The 16696-nt window shown below is 58.2% G+C and overlaps 1 protein-coding gene and 1 pseudogene across 2 annotated transcripts in view; both read right to left on the bottom strand.

Annotated features, from left to right (window-relative positions):
• Positions 1-231: 231 nt before the first annotated feature.
• LOC118652852 lies at positions 232-529 on the bottom strand (annotated as a pseudogene).
• Positions 530-1704: 1175 nt separating this feature from the next.
• SBK1 (SH3 domain binding kinase 1) overlaps positions 1705-16696 on the bottom strand; it is a 54113-nt gene continuing 39121 nt past the window's right edge. For both annotated transcript variants that reach the window (XM_036303173.1, XM_036303172.1), the window contains exons 2-4: positions 7828-8060; positions 6349-6551; positions 1705-5126 (exon numbers count right to left, since the gene is read on the bottom strand). In XM_036303173.1, the coding sequence (XP_036159066.1) occupies positions 4320-5126; positions 6349-6551; positions 7828-8053 (1236 nt within the window). In that variant the 5' untranslated portion in view covers positions 8054-8060 and the 3' untranslated portion in view covers positions 1705-4319. The remainder of the gene's footprint in view (positions 5127-6348; positions 6552-7827; positions 8061-16696) is intronic.

Below are 16696 nucleotides of genomic sequence, written 5' to 3'. Positions count from 1 at the left end.
GGGCAGATCTTACTCAAACGAGGGTGCCTTTAATAGGGCCCCAAGATGAAGGGCATCGTGTGGGGGGAAACGGTCTAAGTTCCTGGTGTTGGCAGAGGTGCTAGCATCTCTTTCCACAGCAAGGACTCACCCCTAAATGGAGGCCGCAAGGTGGACATGGCAATTTTGACTGCAGCAGCATTTTTGGGGGGGCTCCCCTGTTTTCGCTCTAGATTTCCAGTTCAGTGACCCCTTTCCCTGAAGAATTCAAGAGGTCATGGTCACTGCTACTTGTTGGATGAAGCTGGCCAGGTTCATGTCCCGTCCGACAGGCCTGCACACGCACGTGCTCACGGTGATGTGGACACCGGTCCAGCTTCTCAGCTGCAGGACCACTCTTGTCATGAAGCCAAGGGCCCGGCTGAAGTCTTGGAAACGGACCTGCTTGAAGATGCGTCTTGGCCTTCCCGCTCGTTCCACCCCCCGGCCCTCAGGTTTGGCAGCCCTGGTCCCTCTCCTCAGCACTCAGCCCGTGGGCTTTGCCAGCCATGTCGGGGCGTGGCGGGGCCGCGGGGGAGCAGCAGGTGGCTGTGCGGAGAGCAAGTGCGGTTCAGGGCACACAGGGCGGCGGCGGGCGGGGCCGTGCTGGGGCTGGCCCCTGTGTAACCTATTTAACGTCTATTTTCCTCTTTAGAAAATAAGTTGCAAGGGACAGACCATTTGTCTTGTTTCTTGCTGTACCCTGAGCCCCTAATAGCACTGGGCATTCACTTCACTCACTCATTTGACAAATTGTTGGCGGGGGGGGGGGGGGGGGGGGGGGCTGTCACGTGCCAGGGAGGGGAGTAACAATTTGCCAAATGCTGACTGTCCTTTTTTTTATTTTAATGTTTTTCTTTCTTTTTAGAGAGAGAGGGAGAGGGAGAAAGAGAAATATCAATGCCAGAGAGTGAAACATGGACCAGCTGCCCCCTGCCCCCCCCCCCCCCCCCGCCCCACCACCACCACTGGGGATGGAGCCTGAAACCCGGGCATGTGCCCGGACCGGGAATCGAACCTGCAACCTCTCAGTGCCCGGGATGGTGCCCAAACAACGGAGCCACACAGCCAGGGCAGCACTGACTGTTCCTAGGGAACGCCCATCTGGTGGGGAGGGGCGGAGACAGACACAGGCATTGAGTGCTCAGCATAACGCAGTGCCTGTATCCTGGGGGGCACCCAGGAGTTCACCTGTGAGCGGGGCCTGGAGGGAGGGGTTTTGGGAGGTTGGGGAGAGTCCAAGACAAGGGTCCAGGCCGTGAGTGACAGCAATGTGGTGGGAGGCAGCACAGGGGAGAGGAGTAGGGGTGAGGCTGGGGCCTTGGGGCACTGGAGGGTTTCAAACAGTGACCGTCTAATCTGTGGCCAGACGCATGCTGGCTGCTGAGCCTGGAGAGCTCCGGAGGGCGCAGGGTGAGGAGCCCCCCCAGGCAGGGGCCACTCCCCACCCTCCCCCAGACCCAGGGTCCTTGCTCGCCTCATGCTCAGGCCCTGCCTGGGCCTCCTCTAGGTCTGAGGTCGCAGGAGGCCTGGAGTAGCTGCCCCCTGCACCCCCCGCCCCACCACCACCACTGGGGATGGAGCCTGAAACCCGGGCATGTGCAGACACTTGTCAAGTTTTCCGTTTCCAGAGTAATTCTGTGGACCCCACTGCCCTGTATCTGAGACAAGACAGCCACCCAGTGGTAATTTTTCTGAATTTTTTATTTTATAGCAATTGTCATGATAGAGAATAACACATTTAAAAACCTCCTCAGGGCCAAAGGATGCCAGAGTATTTACAAACACATGGGGAGGGGGTGTCAATATATGTGGGGCTGGGGGGTCCCACCCAGGCCCTGAGCCTGGCTACGATGCCACCACAACTGTCCCATCGGCCACAGCGAGGGGCTCAGGGAGCATTGGTGGCCTTGAGGCTCTGCTCAGGGGCCTGGCAGACCCGCTAGCTAACTTGTGGCCCTGCCTCCTGCCCAGGGGGCTCCCCACACCCTACAGGCCAGCTCAGAGGGGCCTCTGGGAAGCACCAAAGGACAGGGGGCCTGCCCAGGGTGGGACAGAGACGTGGCGCGCGCACACACACACACACCTCACAGAGGGATAGCAAGGGGAGGATTTCTTTAAAGTTTTTTTTTTTTGTTTTCTAAGTCTTCATGTCTACGGTGTTACTTTTTGCTATTTATTTTTTTGTTTCTTCGACAGTGACATAAACTGAGGTAAACATCTGTGACCAACACCTCTCCTAAGGGGCAAAGGGTCCCAACCAACCCGCAGCGCAGCCAGCCGGGGCAGCCGCGGCCACAGCGGAGCAGCCCTGGTTCCAGCCCTGCTGAGTCAGCGTCCCTGCCCCCGCTGTGCCCTGACGATGCTGGGCTACACAACTACCGTCCCTTCCCAGCGCTAACATCCTAGCTACTAAGACGAGGACCTCAACAGAGAGAGGGAGAGGACGCACGCGAGGGACATCTACTTGGAATCTCGCTTCCTTGTTATTGCAGGAGACAGGATGTCGAAAGGCCTAAGGCAAAAGGAGAGGTGCCGGTGGTGGGCTCCGGGGTCCGGGGTCCGGGGCAGTGACGGGCCTTGGCCCTTGGTGAAAGAAGGGGTTTGCTACTTACCTGGCGTGTGGAGGCCCCGATGCCTGCTGGCGAGGTGGGTCTTGAGAGGGCGCACACTGAGGGGGTGGGGGCCAGGCCCTGGGGCAACCTGTTTGTAAACTGGACCCAGGCAGGGCAGGGGGACCTATAGCCCTTTTGTGCGGTGGGAATAAGGGGTGAATGGAGGGGGGCTCCAGGCCAGAGGGTGGTCGGGGCTCCTCTGGTCAGCCTGGCCCATTACAGAGCCCTCTCAAATGGCCAGAAGGGACCTGGCAGGTGGGGCGCATGGTGGTGAATGGTGCCCTGCCAGGCAGAGGGGGCAGCCTCACCATGTTGAGGTTATTGCAGGTCCTGGGCCTCCACAGCGGGCCGGGCGATGAGGGAGCCCTGTGTGAGGCTGGGCTCCTCTCCGCGGTTGTGCTGCCTGGGGCCTGAACCAGCCTGTGGGTGCCTCCTGGCGGATTCCCTGAGGGGGTGGTGAGAAGCAGGCCTGGTGCCCTTGGCAGCTGCCCGGCAGGAGCCCTGGAGCAGGGAGGAGTTGCTGAGGCCTCTGACGCAGTCACTCGACACACAAGGCTGCACGCACACGTGTGCACTCTGTGCGCTCACACCGCACACCCACGCCCTGCTGTTTCCTCGGCACCCGTTCTCACACCCGCGGCGTCACACGCCAGGACGGGAAATGTGCGCCGTGGGGACAGGGCTGGCCGAGGCTGACCCAGCAGAGACCCAGGGGAATTTCTGGCACCAATCACCTCACCGCCAGCCAGGGCACTCTCTGGGCTGGGCAGCAGGACTGGGGGGATCTGAGAGGTTCCCTGGGCCTGGGGAAGGTGTGGCGGGCAGGGGAGCTGGGCCCTGCCTTGGGCTCTACACTCCCCTACCCTAGGGGTGCCGGGGTCCCTGCCCTGGGAGCCCTTCTGCCCTCTGAGGAGGAGGGTGAGGGCTACGGGACCTCCACCTCTCAGGTCTGGTGGCCCAAGGCAAGCTGCCCTCCTGCAATCGGCATCCTCATCAGAACGGGTGGGGAGGAGTCACTGGATTCCTAGGGCCTGTGCCTGGGCACAGACTTTGCAACACCCAGACATTTGCTACATTTTGCAAGGGGCCGGCCTTTCCCCTCCAGCCTCCCAGGAGCCCGCAGGATGCAGGTGAGCAACACCCTGCTCCCAGCTCATTGTCCTCCTTCCAGCAGCGCCCAGGGTCCTCAGCCTCTTCTCTGCCCCAACACTCCTGCCCCTTTCTGTGCCCAGGGTGTGTCAGGGGCAGGAGGGCAGGACTGGGGCGGGGCTGAGGGATGCTCTGCCAGGGGGTGCGAAGGGCCAGGGGCGACTAGTCGATGTTCTGGGGTTCAGGGAGGTGTTGGGGAGTCCACCCGCAAGCTCCCTTGCTCCAGGTGTCAGGGGGGCCTCTGAACCCTCGGGTCTGTGGGGCTTGGCTCCTATGGGCGCCACAGGCCAGGCCAGAGGCCTTTGGTGTCTATCCCCAGCCCTTCAAGCGGATGGACGGGCGCCGGGGCTGCCGTCCTGCCTAGACTACAACTACTCCCTCCACCGCCGCGGGCTGGGCGGTGTTGCCACGGCCACGGCCACGGCCACGGCCACCCCACCGCCCCCGCCACCCGCCTGGCGGGGCCCAGGGCGGCTCCAGCGCCCAGCCGGCTGCGTGCACAGGAACCAGCGCCCGGCCCGAGGGCGGCAGGGCGGCTCAGACGCAGATCTCGATGGCCGTGGCCAGCACCACCTGCCCTTTGCTCTTGTCCGGGCGGCCGTCGGTCCTGCCAGGCGGGCCCGGGGGCGCCAGCCCAGCCTCGGGCACGGGCACGGGCACGGGCCCGACAGCCGGGGGCGGGGGCCGGGAGCCGCTGCCACTCTCGGTCAGCACCGTGCGCTTGAGCGGCCCGGGCGCTTCGAGGCGCAGCGGCCCGGCGGGCGGGCGGTCCCCCGGGGCCTTGCGGGCGCGGTGCGAGGGCCGGCGCCGCAGCTCGGACGTGAGCTCGTGCTTGAGGAAGCGGAAGACCTCCTTGGCCGGGCCGCGCCGCTCGGGCTCGAGCGCCAGCAGCCGCTGGAACATGCGCAGCGCCGGCTCGGTGAAGCGGCGCCACTGCGACGGCAGCCCCGGCAGGCGGCCGCGCTGCCAGCGCACGAACTCCTCGAAGAAGGCGTCGGCGCCCGAGGCCGCCTCCCACGGGAAGTTGCCGGTGAGCACGCAGAAGATGAGCACGCCGAAGGCCCACACGTCCACGCCCGTGTCCACGGCCAGCCCGTCGGCGCGGCCCGCCTGGCACACCTCGGGCGCCGTGTACGGGATGGTGCCGCTGACCCGCTTCACGCGGCAGCCCACGCGGCGCGTCATGCCGAAGTCGGCCAGCTTCACGCGGCGGCACTCGCGGTCGAACAGCAGCACGTTCTCGGGCTTGATGTCGCGGTGCACCAGCTGCCGCCCGTGCATGAAGTCCAGCGCCAGGCCCAGCTGCTGCACGCAGCGCTTCACCGTGTCCTCCGGGAGCCCCACCTGGGGGCGGGGGCGGGGGCGGGGGAGAGGGCGCGTTCAGGGCCGCCGGCCCCACCCCCAACCCGGTCCTTCTCCTTCCATCTCCCGCCCACACTCTTTCCCTCCCCTCCCCTCCCCTCCCCTCCCCTCCCCTCCCCTCCCCTCCCCTCCCCTCCCCTCCCCTCCCCTCCCCTCCCTCCCCTCCCCTCCTTTTCCCTCCCCTCCCCTCCGCCAGAGCTGTCACTCTGGTCCCACCCCCAGCCCGGGCCTGGCCCCTCCTGTGGCCCCGCTCATCTCCCCCAGCGCCGGCCGCCCTCCCGCACCGACCGGGGCATCTCTGGTCCCTGTCTGGCCCTTTCCCCAGTAACTGCAGCGACAGGCGGTACTGAGCGCCTACCACGGGCCACCTGCTGTGTGAAGCACCCTATCTGTCCTGTCTCACCAACTCCACAGGGGCTCCTATTACGCCCATTTCTCTTGTAGGGACCTCGAGGCTGTGAGAGACCTAGTCCAGCGGTTCTCAACCTGTGGGTCGCGACCCCTTTGGGGGTCGAACAACCCTTTCACAGGGGTCACCTAAGACCATCGCAAAACACATATATAATTACATATTGTTTTTGTGATTCATCACTATGCTTTCATTATGTTCAATTTGTAACAATGAAAATACATCCTGCATATCAGATATTTACATGATGATTCATAACAGTAGCAACATTACAGTTATGAAGTTTCAACGAAAATAATTTTATGGTTGGCGGTCACCACAACATGAGGAGCTGTATTAAAGGGTCGCGGCATTCGGAAGGTTGAGAACCACTGACCTAGTCACTGATCAGTAGGCGGCAGAGCAGATTCAAACCTGGCACGGCCAGCAGCAAAGCCGGTGCTGGGACCCTCCTGCTTCCCCCCTCGGCAGCTCCTGGGAGCCTCTGCAGCCCTGTCCTCCCTTTTGGTGCCTCCACCGGGTCCTTTGCAGCTGCAGAGGCCGCTGTTGGCCCTCATCCCTCACTCTAGCGGCTCCTCCCAGTGCTCATCGCAGCCTGTCATCTGGCTCATAGCCCAGTGTCTGTGTCCCCGAGAGGACCAGGACCAGACCTTGGTCTTGTTCACTGTGAATCCCCTGCCCTCCCAGCAGCAGCTCAGTAAATACTCATGGAGTAAATGAGTGTCCTGGCTCCTCCCAACCCACACTCTGGGCCCTGGAGACCGGCTCCCCTCCCTCAGCCACCGCCCCAAGTACCTGCGGAGGAATGATGTCGAACAGGTCCCCAGCAGGCGCATACTCCTGGGCAAAGACATAGCAGTCCTCGGTCTCAAACACCACGTCAAAGACCTTGATGATGAAGGGGCTGGAGGAGAGGCTGTTGGTGATGCTCACCTCCCGCAGGAAGTTCTTCAGCTTGGTTTTGCTCTTGTTCACAAATTTCAGCGCCATTTTCATGCCTGGCAGGGCAACAGTGGTGAAGGCCCCCGCTCCTGCCCTCCTGCACTTGACACACCACCCATGCCTGTCTGTACAGCCTGTCCCAGGCACAAGGCACAATGGGGTCCCAGAGGGCAGAGCCAGCGAGGGGAAAGCACTTGCCAAAGGCCGTGCAGCACGTCAGGGCTCGAGCTGGGTCCTCTGCACCCAGGCTGCAGCTGCCCCACCCTTTCATTTTCCTCCTGACATACTAGACTTACTTAGCGCGTTTGTCTCCCCCAACAAGAACACAACTTCCCAAGAGCAGGGACCTTTGTTTTGTTTATTGCTACATCTCCAGCGCCTACAGGAGTCTGGTGCACAGTAGGTGCTCAACAAATGTTTGTTTAATGGATGAATGAATGAGAAGGAATTAAACACAGGGAGGTGCGGGCCTGCAAGGCACATACTGGTATCTCTGACTGTGCGCTTGGGCAGGCACCTGTGTATCCACAGAGCACTTGCCTTGCCTTCAGCAATTCACATTCACAACTGACTCCTCACAGTGATCCTATGAGCTGGGCACTAATGCTACCCCATTTTACAGAGAATGAAACCTGGGCACAGAGAGGTTAAGTCATGTGCCTAAGGTCACACAGCAAGCAGGTGGCGAAGCTCAGGTGACATCATGTCCAGTGATCTTCCTGTTGCCTTCAGTTGGCATAGATCCCCCTGCCCCAGGTGTGTGCAAATGTGGGAGCTCATGCAGACCCCATCTGGGACTGAGTGGGCACTGCTGTGAGCCTACAGTGTGGGGAAGGCAGCAAGTTCTGTGGTTAAGTGAGAAGGCTCTGGACCTGAGGACTGGGGCCTCATCCTAGCTCAAACCCTCTGCATGACCTTGACTGAAACTCTCTGAGGAATGGAGCTTGCCACGCTGTTCTCACAGAGTCATCGCCCACCCTCCTCAAAGCAGGTGCCCTGTTCTGGAGGACCCACAGTCTGTCCATCTCCCTGGGGTCAGCTATCACTGATATGCTGGTGATTCTCCCAACACCACCACCAGTCCTGACCTTGACCTCCTCCTGAGCTCCAGATGTCCTAGGGTGCATCCTCTTGGCTGTCCCAAAGGCATCTCCAGATTCCTTTGTCCCATCTGCCTGTTGCTCTCCTCCCTGGGCCACTCAGGCTGCATCCTCTTCACCTGGACCACTGCCTCTCCTCCCTGCTAGCCTCCTGGCACCCGCAGAGAGCACCTGAGAGCCCCAGCTAAGTCCCCACCCAAGCCATGACACCAGCTGCCTTACAGATACTCACCTGTGCCCTTGTGGGCCACCAGGTCAACCTTCCCATAGGTGCCTTTACCCAGCTCCCGCACCAGTTCGTAGTGCTTGGTGACATCGCTAGCAGCCAGGGTGCGGAGGGTCAGGGCCTGCATGTCTTCAGTGAGGAGGGGCACGCCTGCCCCCAGCCCAAGGGCCGTCCCTGGCCCACAGCAGGGCAGAGCGCGGGGTGGCTCGGGCTCTGGGCAGCCCACGCTCATCTTCTCCCTGTTGTGGGGGATGTGGCATCAGGTCAGGCCCCATTCTCCACCTACCTTTTCCCTCCCCAGTATCTAGAACCCCTGGAGGCCAGATGCCAGGCCCAGGATGACCACAATGGGCAACAAGCATCTTTGCTGCATTACCCTCCCCAAAGCTTCCGGACCAGCTGAGCTGGCACCCCCCAGAGACAGTCACTGCCACCGGCCCCCACTTGGGTACTGCCAGCCTATCTGTCTCCTGCTGTCATCCAGACTCAGTGTCAGGGATGGGACTGACACAAAGACACGCCATAACTTCCTCAGAGCAGCTAGAGGTGACCTCCAAAAGCGGTTTGCTATTCAGCTGACCCAGAAAACCCCACAAAATCATGCAAACCAAGAGGTTCGAATCTTCATGTTCACTCTGCAGAAGCAATGTGTGCCATTCGTCGTTACAATGGTGGAGCTGGCAGGTGTGCCCAGGCCAAGCCGTGGGGCTGGACACGGGGCCGGTGGCCAAAACGGAGTGCTGAATTTTTGCTGCATGTGCTTAAAAATGCAGAGAGTAATGCACAGCGCAAGGGCTCAGATGTAGATTGTCTGGTCATCGAGCACACCCAGGTGAACAAAGCCGCCAAGATGCGGGCAGAACGTACAGAGCTCACGGCGGGTTAGCCCGCACGAGCTCTCCCTGCCGCACCGAGAGGACCCTGCTGAGAAAGGGCAGGAGGAGTGCACAGGAGAAAAAGATGTCCCAGAAGGAATGGAAGGAACAAAAGCTTCCGGCCCCACAATAAATTCAGCATCAAATAAATAGAGAGAGAGAGAGAGAGAGAGAGAGAGAGAGAGAGAGAGAGAGAGAGGCACGCCAGGGACGGAGTTCACAGAAGTGGTCCCATTCACAGTGCCGATCAGCACCTGCCCTCGGCCAGGTGCCACAGGGCCCTGGGGACACTGCACTGGACACACAGGTAAGAATCCTGCCTCGGGGGACTTACCTTCCGGGAGGTGGGTAATACACCTGGTGAACAGATGAAGTATACATTACGAGAAAAGGGGATATGGGCTGTAGACAAAAATAAGGCAGGAGTGGGGAAGGCCAGGTCTGAGGGCAGAGGTCATGTTATCAAATACGTCAGCCACAGTCTCAGAACACTCTGGCAGATGGTGCAGATATGGCCACACACCCACCACAGCTTATAATCCCTCCACCACCACAGATGACAGCACAGGCAGCTGAGGTACACAGAGTCACAGCTGGAGTCCCAGGACCCTGCCTGGGCCCCAGACCCGCCCTCTCCCCTTTCCACTGACCCCTTCAGTGTCCACAAAGCTGGACACACCCACCCCCTAGAGGTACAGGTTGTCTCCAGATGGTGTTCGGGGCCGAGAGCTGCAGTGGGGAGTCCAGGCCTGGGTGACAGTGAATGCCCTTCTGGGCCTGCATTTCTTGTCTGATGGGGGGAGGACTAGACTGGGGAGCTGGGTGTGCAGCAGCAGGAGCGGCCGGCACTGCGCTCTCGGTGCTGACAGGAGCCTGCCTCTTTGGAGCCTCCTCTGCTCCCCGTACACCCCTCGACCTCCATCCCAGGTGTGCCACCCAACACCCTCACAGCCACCCTTTGCAAGACCACCCATGGCTGAGAGAAAGCACAGACTTGGAGCCAGACGGCTGGCTTTGAACCCCAGCTCTGTCACTTGCTAGCTGGTTGGCCTTGGGCAAGGTACTTCATCTCTCTGTGCCTCAGTTTCCCATCTATAAGGAGGATGAGTCCCTTCTCCCTCTGGGCTGTTGTGAGGATCAATGAGTTAACAGACGTGAAGTGCTTGGTGTCTGGCCCAAAGAGTGCTCTCTGTGTGAGGTGTGCGGGTTCAGTATAATCTACATTCTCTCTGGCTGCGCTCGACCAGAGGCTGGGAGCAGGGTGAGTTCTCCGTGAGCCGGGCATCCTCACCCTGGCTCAGCCGCTCTCCTAGACCCAAACCCTCCTCTGCTTTCCCCTTCCCTCTGCACGACCCAGCCTCCCACTTCACAGGGAGGAGGAACATCAGGAGGGAACTTCCTGGCCTCCCACCCAGCCCCATCTGCAGTCTCCCAGCTGGCTGGGAGCTGGGGGCCCTCCTCCCTCCTCAGCTTGGCTCCCACCCTTCCTCCTCAGGATCCTGCCCCCCTATTCGGCCCCCCCTCCTCCATTCATGAATAAGCCTGTTCCAATAGAAGCTTCCCCTGCCCACTGCTTTTCCTCTCCTACTTCTCTCAGCCTGAACATATGCCAGGAGACCATCTGAAATGCCACATGAATGCCCTCAGTGTCTCCAGCCCATGTCAGACCCCCAGAGGGGGGATGGTGGCAGGCCCCCAGAGACCCCATCCTGTCCCCTCCCTCTACCCCCCCGTGTGGTGAACCCGACCGGCCATACACCGTCACCACGTCTCTGCAATCCCAGCGCCTGGCTGGATAGCACCGGGCCCTCTGGCTGCAGTCACCAGATGGTGTTGGGGCAGAGACTGCAGTGGGAGCTGGGCTAATGTGGGCGCTATCTCCCACCATAGTCTTCCCTGGTTTCAGGGCTGGAAGGGGTCAGCTCTCCCACCCCCTGTCAACATCCACCCCGCCTGGAGGATCCCGGGGACAGCGAGTCGCTAGCTCTGATGCAGCGGGAACAGTGAGGCCGCCTTCTGTGGAGTGTGGGGCTCTCCCCAGGGGTGCTGATGAGCACACGCCCTCTGCTGCCCACTAGGGAGACACACTGGGCTGCTCCGCTGACCCACTTCTCCTGAACTGTGTGGACCCCCCAGGGCTGCTGAGGCAGGTGGGCCCGTGTGCAGGCACATGTTCACACGTGTGCAATGCTCCCACTTCGGGCTGTGTCCACATCACTGGGGAGCTTGACGGGCAGCTGCAAGGTGCTAGGAGCCCTTCTTTGCTCCCTCCTGTAGGGTCTGCTGGTGCCTGGCTCCTCCCGGCTACTCTGGCCTCAGAGTTGCCCTGGGTGGGCACCAGGCTGGGTCAGGGGCACAGCCACAGAGTGGATTTTAGCCCCACCATTTGCCCCCTCACCCCAGGTTCAGTTCATGCTGACCACTGCCCTGCGCCGCCTCTCTCCAGCTGGAATGTCTCTCTGCAGCCTCTTCCACATCCCTGCTACCTGCCTTCACCCCCGCCCCCGCCAGCTCCTGGGCCTCAGCACGCTCAGGTCCCACTCCTCCAGAAGCCTTCCCTCCTGCCCATTCCCATTCCTGTCTCTTCGGATCCCAGGGTTCAGACAGGGTGTGTCTCTCTCAGGACCCTGAGTATCTTGGGGTGTCTCAGCTGTTCCTTGCCTGTCCCCATCAATAGGCCACGAGTGCCCGAGGGCCTGGGGCTACATCAGATTAAACTCTTTCTACCTATGGCCTTGGTTCCTAGGGTCCAGTTTTGGGGGTCGCCTTCCTTGCCCACCTCCCTGTCCCTTCAGGCCTGTTCCCTGCAAGGTGTCAGCAGGAGACAAGGAATGAATCCACACACGGTCCCTGCTGCTGCGTCATCCCCCCAGGTACTCACTGCCTCTGACCCACTTACTGCGCCCGTGACTTCAGAGGTGCGGTGGGGAGTGATGGAACCTGCACGGGCCTTGGGGCTCAGCAGCCTCGGCCTTGACCCTAATGAGCACCACTTTTCAGCTGGGTGACCTTGAGCAAGTCACCCTGCTTCTCTGGGCCTCGGCTTCCACATCCAGACGATGAAGAAAATAATAATGACAACGGCAGCAGCAGCTGCGAACATTCTGATTGTACTTACTACGTGTCAGGCCCCGTTCTAAGGATGACCTCCCTCCCTCCCTGATCCACGGGTGGGCATTATTATTACCCCCTCTTAGGGGCGAGGGGGGTGAGGCACAGACTCACCTGACCAAGGTCATACAGCTAGTGCTGGGGGGCTCCCAAGTCAGGAAGCGGGAGCACCTCTGGCCCCTCAGTATCCAGGTGAGGAAAGTGAGGCCTGGAAGAGGGCGGAGCCTGGCCAAGGGCGCGCCCACACTCACTCAGCTCCTGTGGACAGCGGACTGGTGCCGGCACTGGTCCAGGTGCTCACATGCATCACCCCCTTAATCCTCACAGCAGTCTAGGCAACAGGGACCAGTTCCTTTCTTCGGGGGGCACTGAGGCCGGAGGCATTCGTCTGGCATCAATGGGACCTTCGCCCAAGTTTTACCTCCACCATCGTCACTGCCTCCGCTCTATGGAGCAGCTGCGAGCTGCCTGGCCCAGGCAGTGGGGCTGCTGGCCGCACCTGTGTCGTTGGCACTGCATCTGTCCACTCTAAAGCTGACTGTGCTGCCCCGGGGCCCACATGACTGGCACCTCAATGCATGTCCTCACCGGCCCCAAGGGAAGCCCTCGGCTTCTATCTGTGCTGCTGAAGGCAGGAGGGTGTCAGCCCCTCTTCCTGGCAGCAGTCTGGGCTCTGACCACAAAAGCTCTGGCCCTATGGGCTGGGCCTTCCTCCACCCGCAGGGAGGGCCGCAGAGTCGGGCTAGGGTTTCCCAAGCCAGAGGCAAGATGGAACCACTACCACCTCCTGTTGGCAGGTGGCTCGAGCTGGGTGCCCCATGAAAACTACACCCGATGCATAACCCCACTCAGGCCTCCTTTCCATCCCCTGCTCCCTTGTGCACACACAGTGCAGCTTGGCAAAACGTCACCAAGTCCTCACAAGTATCCTGAGAAGGAGGGCGACACACTTCCTATTTCCTAAAAACAGCTTGAGCAGCCTTGGCCAGTTTGGTTCAGTGGATAGAGCGTCAGCCTGCGGACCAAAGGGTCCCCAGTTCGATTCTGGTCAAGGGCATATACCTTGGTTGCAGGCTCCTCCCCAGCCCAGGCCCTGCTCAAGGCATGTGCAGGAGGCAACCAATCGGTGTGTTTCTCTCTGACATTCCCTCTCTCTAAATCAACGATTTAAAAAACACATACAAAAAACCCACCCAGCTTGAGTATAACTTACATATCACAAAATTCCCCTAACGTGTGCAATTTAATGATTTTAGTAATGTATAGAGCTGTACAGCCAGGCCACATTGAGCGATAATTTCTATTTTATGAAGAACGGGCCCAAGAGGTTGACTTATTATGGTTACAGCAAAGATAGCCAACTGCCCACTAACTCTGTTTTGTCTCCTATAATACAGAGCTTTGCTGGCAGGCAGCTGTGGGCACTACACCTCGCACTCCCTTATGTCCAGCTGTGGTCACTGGACTTGATTTCCTTGATGAGATGAGAACAGAAATGATGTGTGTGTCACAGCTAGGCTAGGACTTTTAAGAATGGTTCATGTCTTTATTCTCTCTTCTTCTTTTAAAAGGCATTTTTATTTATTCATTTTTTGTTTTTCAGAGAGAGAGAAACATCGAAATAGCTGCCTCCAGCATGCCCCTTACCAAGGATCGAGCCCATAACCTGGGCACAGGCCATGACCAGGAATCGAACCAGCAACCTTTCAGTGCACAGGTCAATGCCCAACCAACTGAGCCACACAGGCCAGGGCTCTCTATTCTCTCTTCTGCATGCTGACTTGACGCGGAGGACTCCAAGACCCTGAAAGATGGTGGATCTACAAGATAGGAAGAGCCTGGGTCCCTGGGTGTGGAGGGTTACCCTCTCGGCATCTTACACGAGCCAGAAGTAAACTTCTATTGTGTTAGGCTGCTGAGATATGGGGGCCTATTTGTTATAGAAGCTAGCATTATCCTAATTCAAGGCTTACGGAGCAAGTGAGCAAAAGAGCAGGACTTGGACCTCAGTGTGTCTGACTGCCTGGAGTGTAGCCAGTGAAGGTAATCTTGATGGTGACAACACTGGCAACCAAATGGTAAGAATGCAGTTACAGGAGTAGGTGGAAGGCGAGCAGCCTGTAAAGAGAAGGGGGCCTGTCCTTATCCTGAGAGAAAAACAATACTGGCTAATATTTTTTTTTTATATCTTTATTGATTTCAGAGAGGAAAGGAGAGGGAGAGAGATAGAAACATCAATGATGAGAGAATCATTGATCGGCTGCCTCCTACACGGCCCCCTCCTGGGGATTGAGCCAGCAACCTGGGCATGTGCCCCAACCAGGAATTGAACCATGACCTCCTGTCAACACTCAACCACTGAGCCAAACCGGCCAGGCCTGGCTAATATTTATTGAGCATTTACCATTTGCCAGATGCTGTGCTAACACTATGGATTAAATCATTAACAATCACAAGTCTAGGAGGTAGGAGCTAGATAGGAGGTAGGATAGCTACCGTTATCCCCATTTTACAGGAAAGAATACTGAGGTACAGGCAGGCTAAATAACTTGCCAACAGCTAACTATTAGCACAGCTGGGATTTGAACTCAGGCCATCAGGCTTCAGATCCCATATACTGTGTCCTTCGAGGCCCCTGAAGGCAGACCCAGGCAGACAGCAATTCAAAGATGAAGTCGCAGCAGGGAGGAAGTGGGGCGGCGGGGAGACAAACCCTGGGTGGGCATCTGTCTGGGGATCAGTGAAGGAAAAGTTGGACTAAGTGCTATAGGTCAGGCCTTTCTTACTCTCACTCTGGGATTCTAAGATTCTGGGTCCCTGGGCTACACGCACAGGCACTCCCAGGGGTGTCCTTAACAAAGCCCTCACCTGGAAAGATGCCATTGAGTGGATGGCTGTTTGGGTGGGTCACCTCTCTGGGTCGATATTATTATTAAAGTAAGTCCCTGTGAAAAAGCAGCTACCAGATGGGATTTCAGGTGCTGGGTGGGACAGGGAACCCCCCCGCCCGCCCTCGCCTGCTTCACTTGTGTTCCCCTGTAAAGCCAGAGGCTGCAGCTTCATTCCTTAGCCTGCATGTCTGAATCAGCTCCCCACACCCCCGCACTCTCCCCTCGCCTGCCTCCAGGTTCCTCCCCTCCAACCCCCGCTCCTATACATGCGATCAGATGAATTTTCTGAAGAGCAGATTGGATCTGGCTCTTGCCTAGCTCACGCACTTCAGTGGTTTCTTTTTTAAATTTATTTTTTATTGTTGACAGTATTACAGATGCCTCCGATTCCCCCCACGCCCACTGCCTTGGCCCCCTTCAGTGGTTTTGTGAATGGGCCTGTGATGTTTTCCCCTGCTCGGCACCAATTTCCCTCTCTTCAGGGAAGGGCCTCTCTCGGCCCCTGTGGTTCAGTAGGGTTGTCTCCACCCAGACCTGGCTGACCAACGGATCATCCCATCCACCAGGTCACTGCGGCTCTAAGCACCTGGGTCAGGCATGTCTACAGCCAGTTATACTCCTGAATGTTTGTTTCATGAATCAAAACATTTCCCTTTCCCATAAGCAGGTCTGAGTTGAGTTTATGTAACTTGCAACTTGGCGACTGCAGAGGAGCATACGTACTGGAGCCCAGGCACTGCTTAGGTGCTAACACGAGGCAAGCAGGTCCGAGCGATGTATCAGATCTGGGGGTAAGCTTGCCAATCAGGAAGGCAGGTAAAATAGGCCTTAGCTAACCTGCAGCCAGGAAGGCCATGGTCAGTGGTCCAGCTTTTCCAGAGGGCACGGGCAGGAGGGATTCGGGTGGCTTCCTGGAGGAGGTGTCACCGGAATGAGCCTTGAAGGGGGGTTAACAATTCAGCAAGAAGCCTGAGAGCTCCCTGAAAGCAAGCCCCATGCCTTAATCATCTTGCTATTTCTAACACTTAGTCAGGGCGTGACAAACGCTGGGTGAATAATTCTTTAAGTGTTTGGGAAGTTGTAACTTTTTATATCTTGGCTTTCCTGTATGCGATCCTACAGGAACAAAGCTATTTTCCTAGGGGCCTGCATGAGGTATCATTAGCCCCATTTTACAGATGCGGAGGTTGCTGGCCAGAAGAGAACAGTGGTTTGCTGAAAATCACATAGAAAGACAGTGGCAGGGCTGGGTTAGGGGCCAGGGAGTCGGCAGGACAAGGTGCTGCCTCCCTCTAACCCCAGCCCCAAGCACAGCAGACATGGAGGAAAGTGATAATAACAGCTGGCACTTAGGGAACGTCTGTCACGTGACAACTGCTTCACGTAAATGATCTCACCTGATCCTCGCAACATCCTGACATGGGGACTATATTAGTCATCCCAATTTATAGATGAGACTGAGGCACGAGATCAAGATTATCCATAACAGAGCCAGGATTCAAATCCAGGCATGACCACTCCAGTGTCAAAAGTTTAAGCACTATGCTTTACTGTCTCTAAAATAATAGAGTAAAATTATCATCTATTTTCTCAACATGCCAATGCTTTACATTGCTGCTGCCATTCAATCTTCATTTTACAGATAAGGATGCTGAAGCCCAAAGGGGTTAAGCAACTTGCTCAAGGTCACACTCAGCCAGTGAGGGTCAGAGCCAGGGATTGAACCTTGAACTTCCTCTGCTTATCTCCTTCTCTGCACTTGGTCTCTGGTTTGCAGCCCAGGCCTCCCGATAGTCCCATTGTCTTCAGCACCACAGGCGTGGACAGCGCCCAAACAGGCCCAGCACCAAGTGCAAGGTCAGGGGAGGCCTGAGGAGGAGAGGCAGCCAGGATGGAGAACTGCTGCAGTGGTAACCCAGGCCCCCAGGGCTGGAAAGGCTGGACACAACCCAAGTGTCAATCAGCAGATTTGGTTAAATAAATGGCAATACGTCCATC

This window comes from Myotis myotis, unplaced genomic scaffold, assembly GCF_014108235.1.
Source record: "Myotis myotis isolate mMyoMyo1 unplaced genomic scaffold, mMyoMyo1.p scaffold_m19_p_35, whole genome shotgun sequence".
NCBI classification, from domain to species: Eukaryota; Metazoa; Chordata; class Mammalia; order Chiroptera; family Vespertilionidae; genus Myotis; species Myotis myotis.
This window is presented reverse-complemented; position numbering and strand designations above follow the sequence as displayed.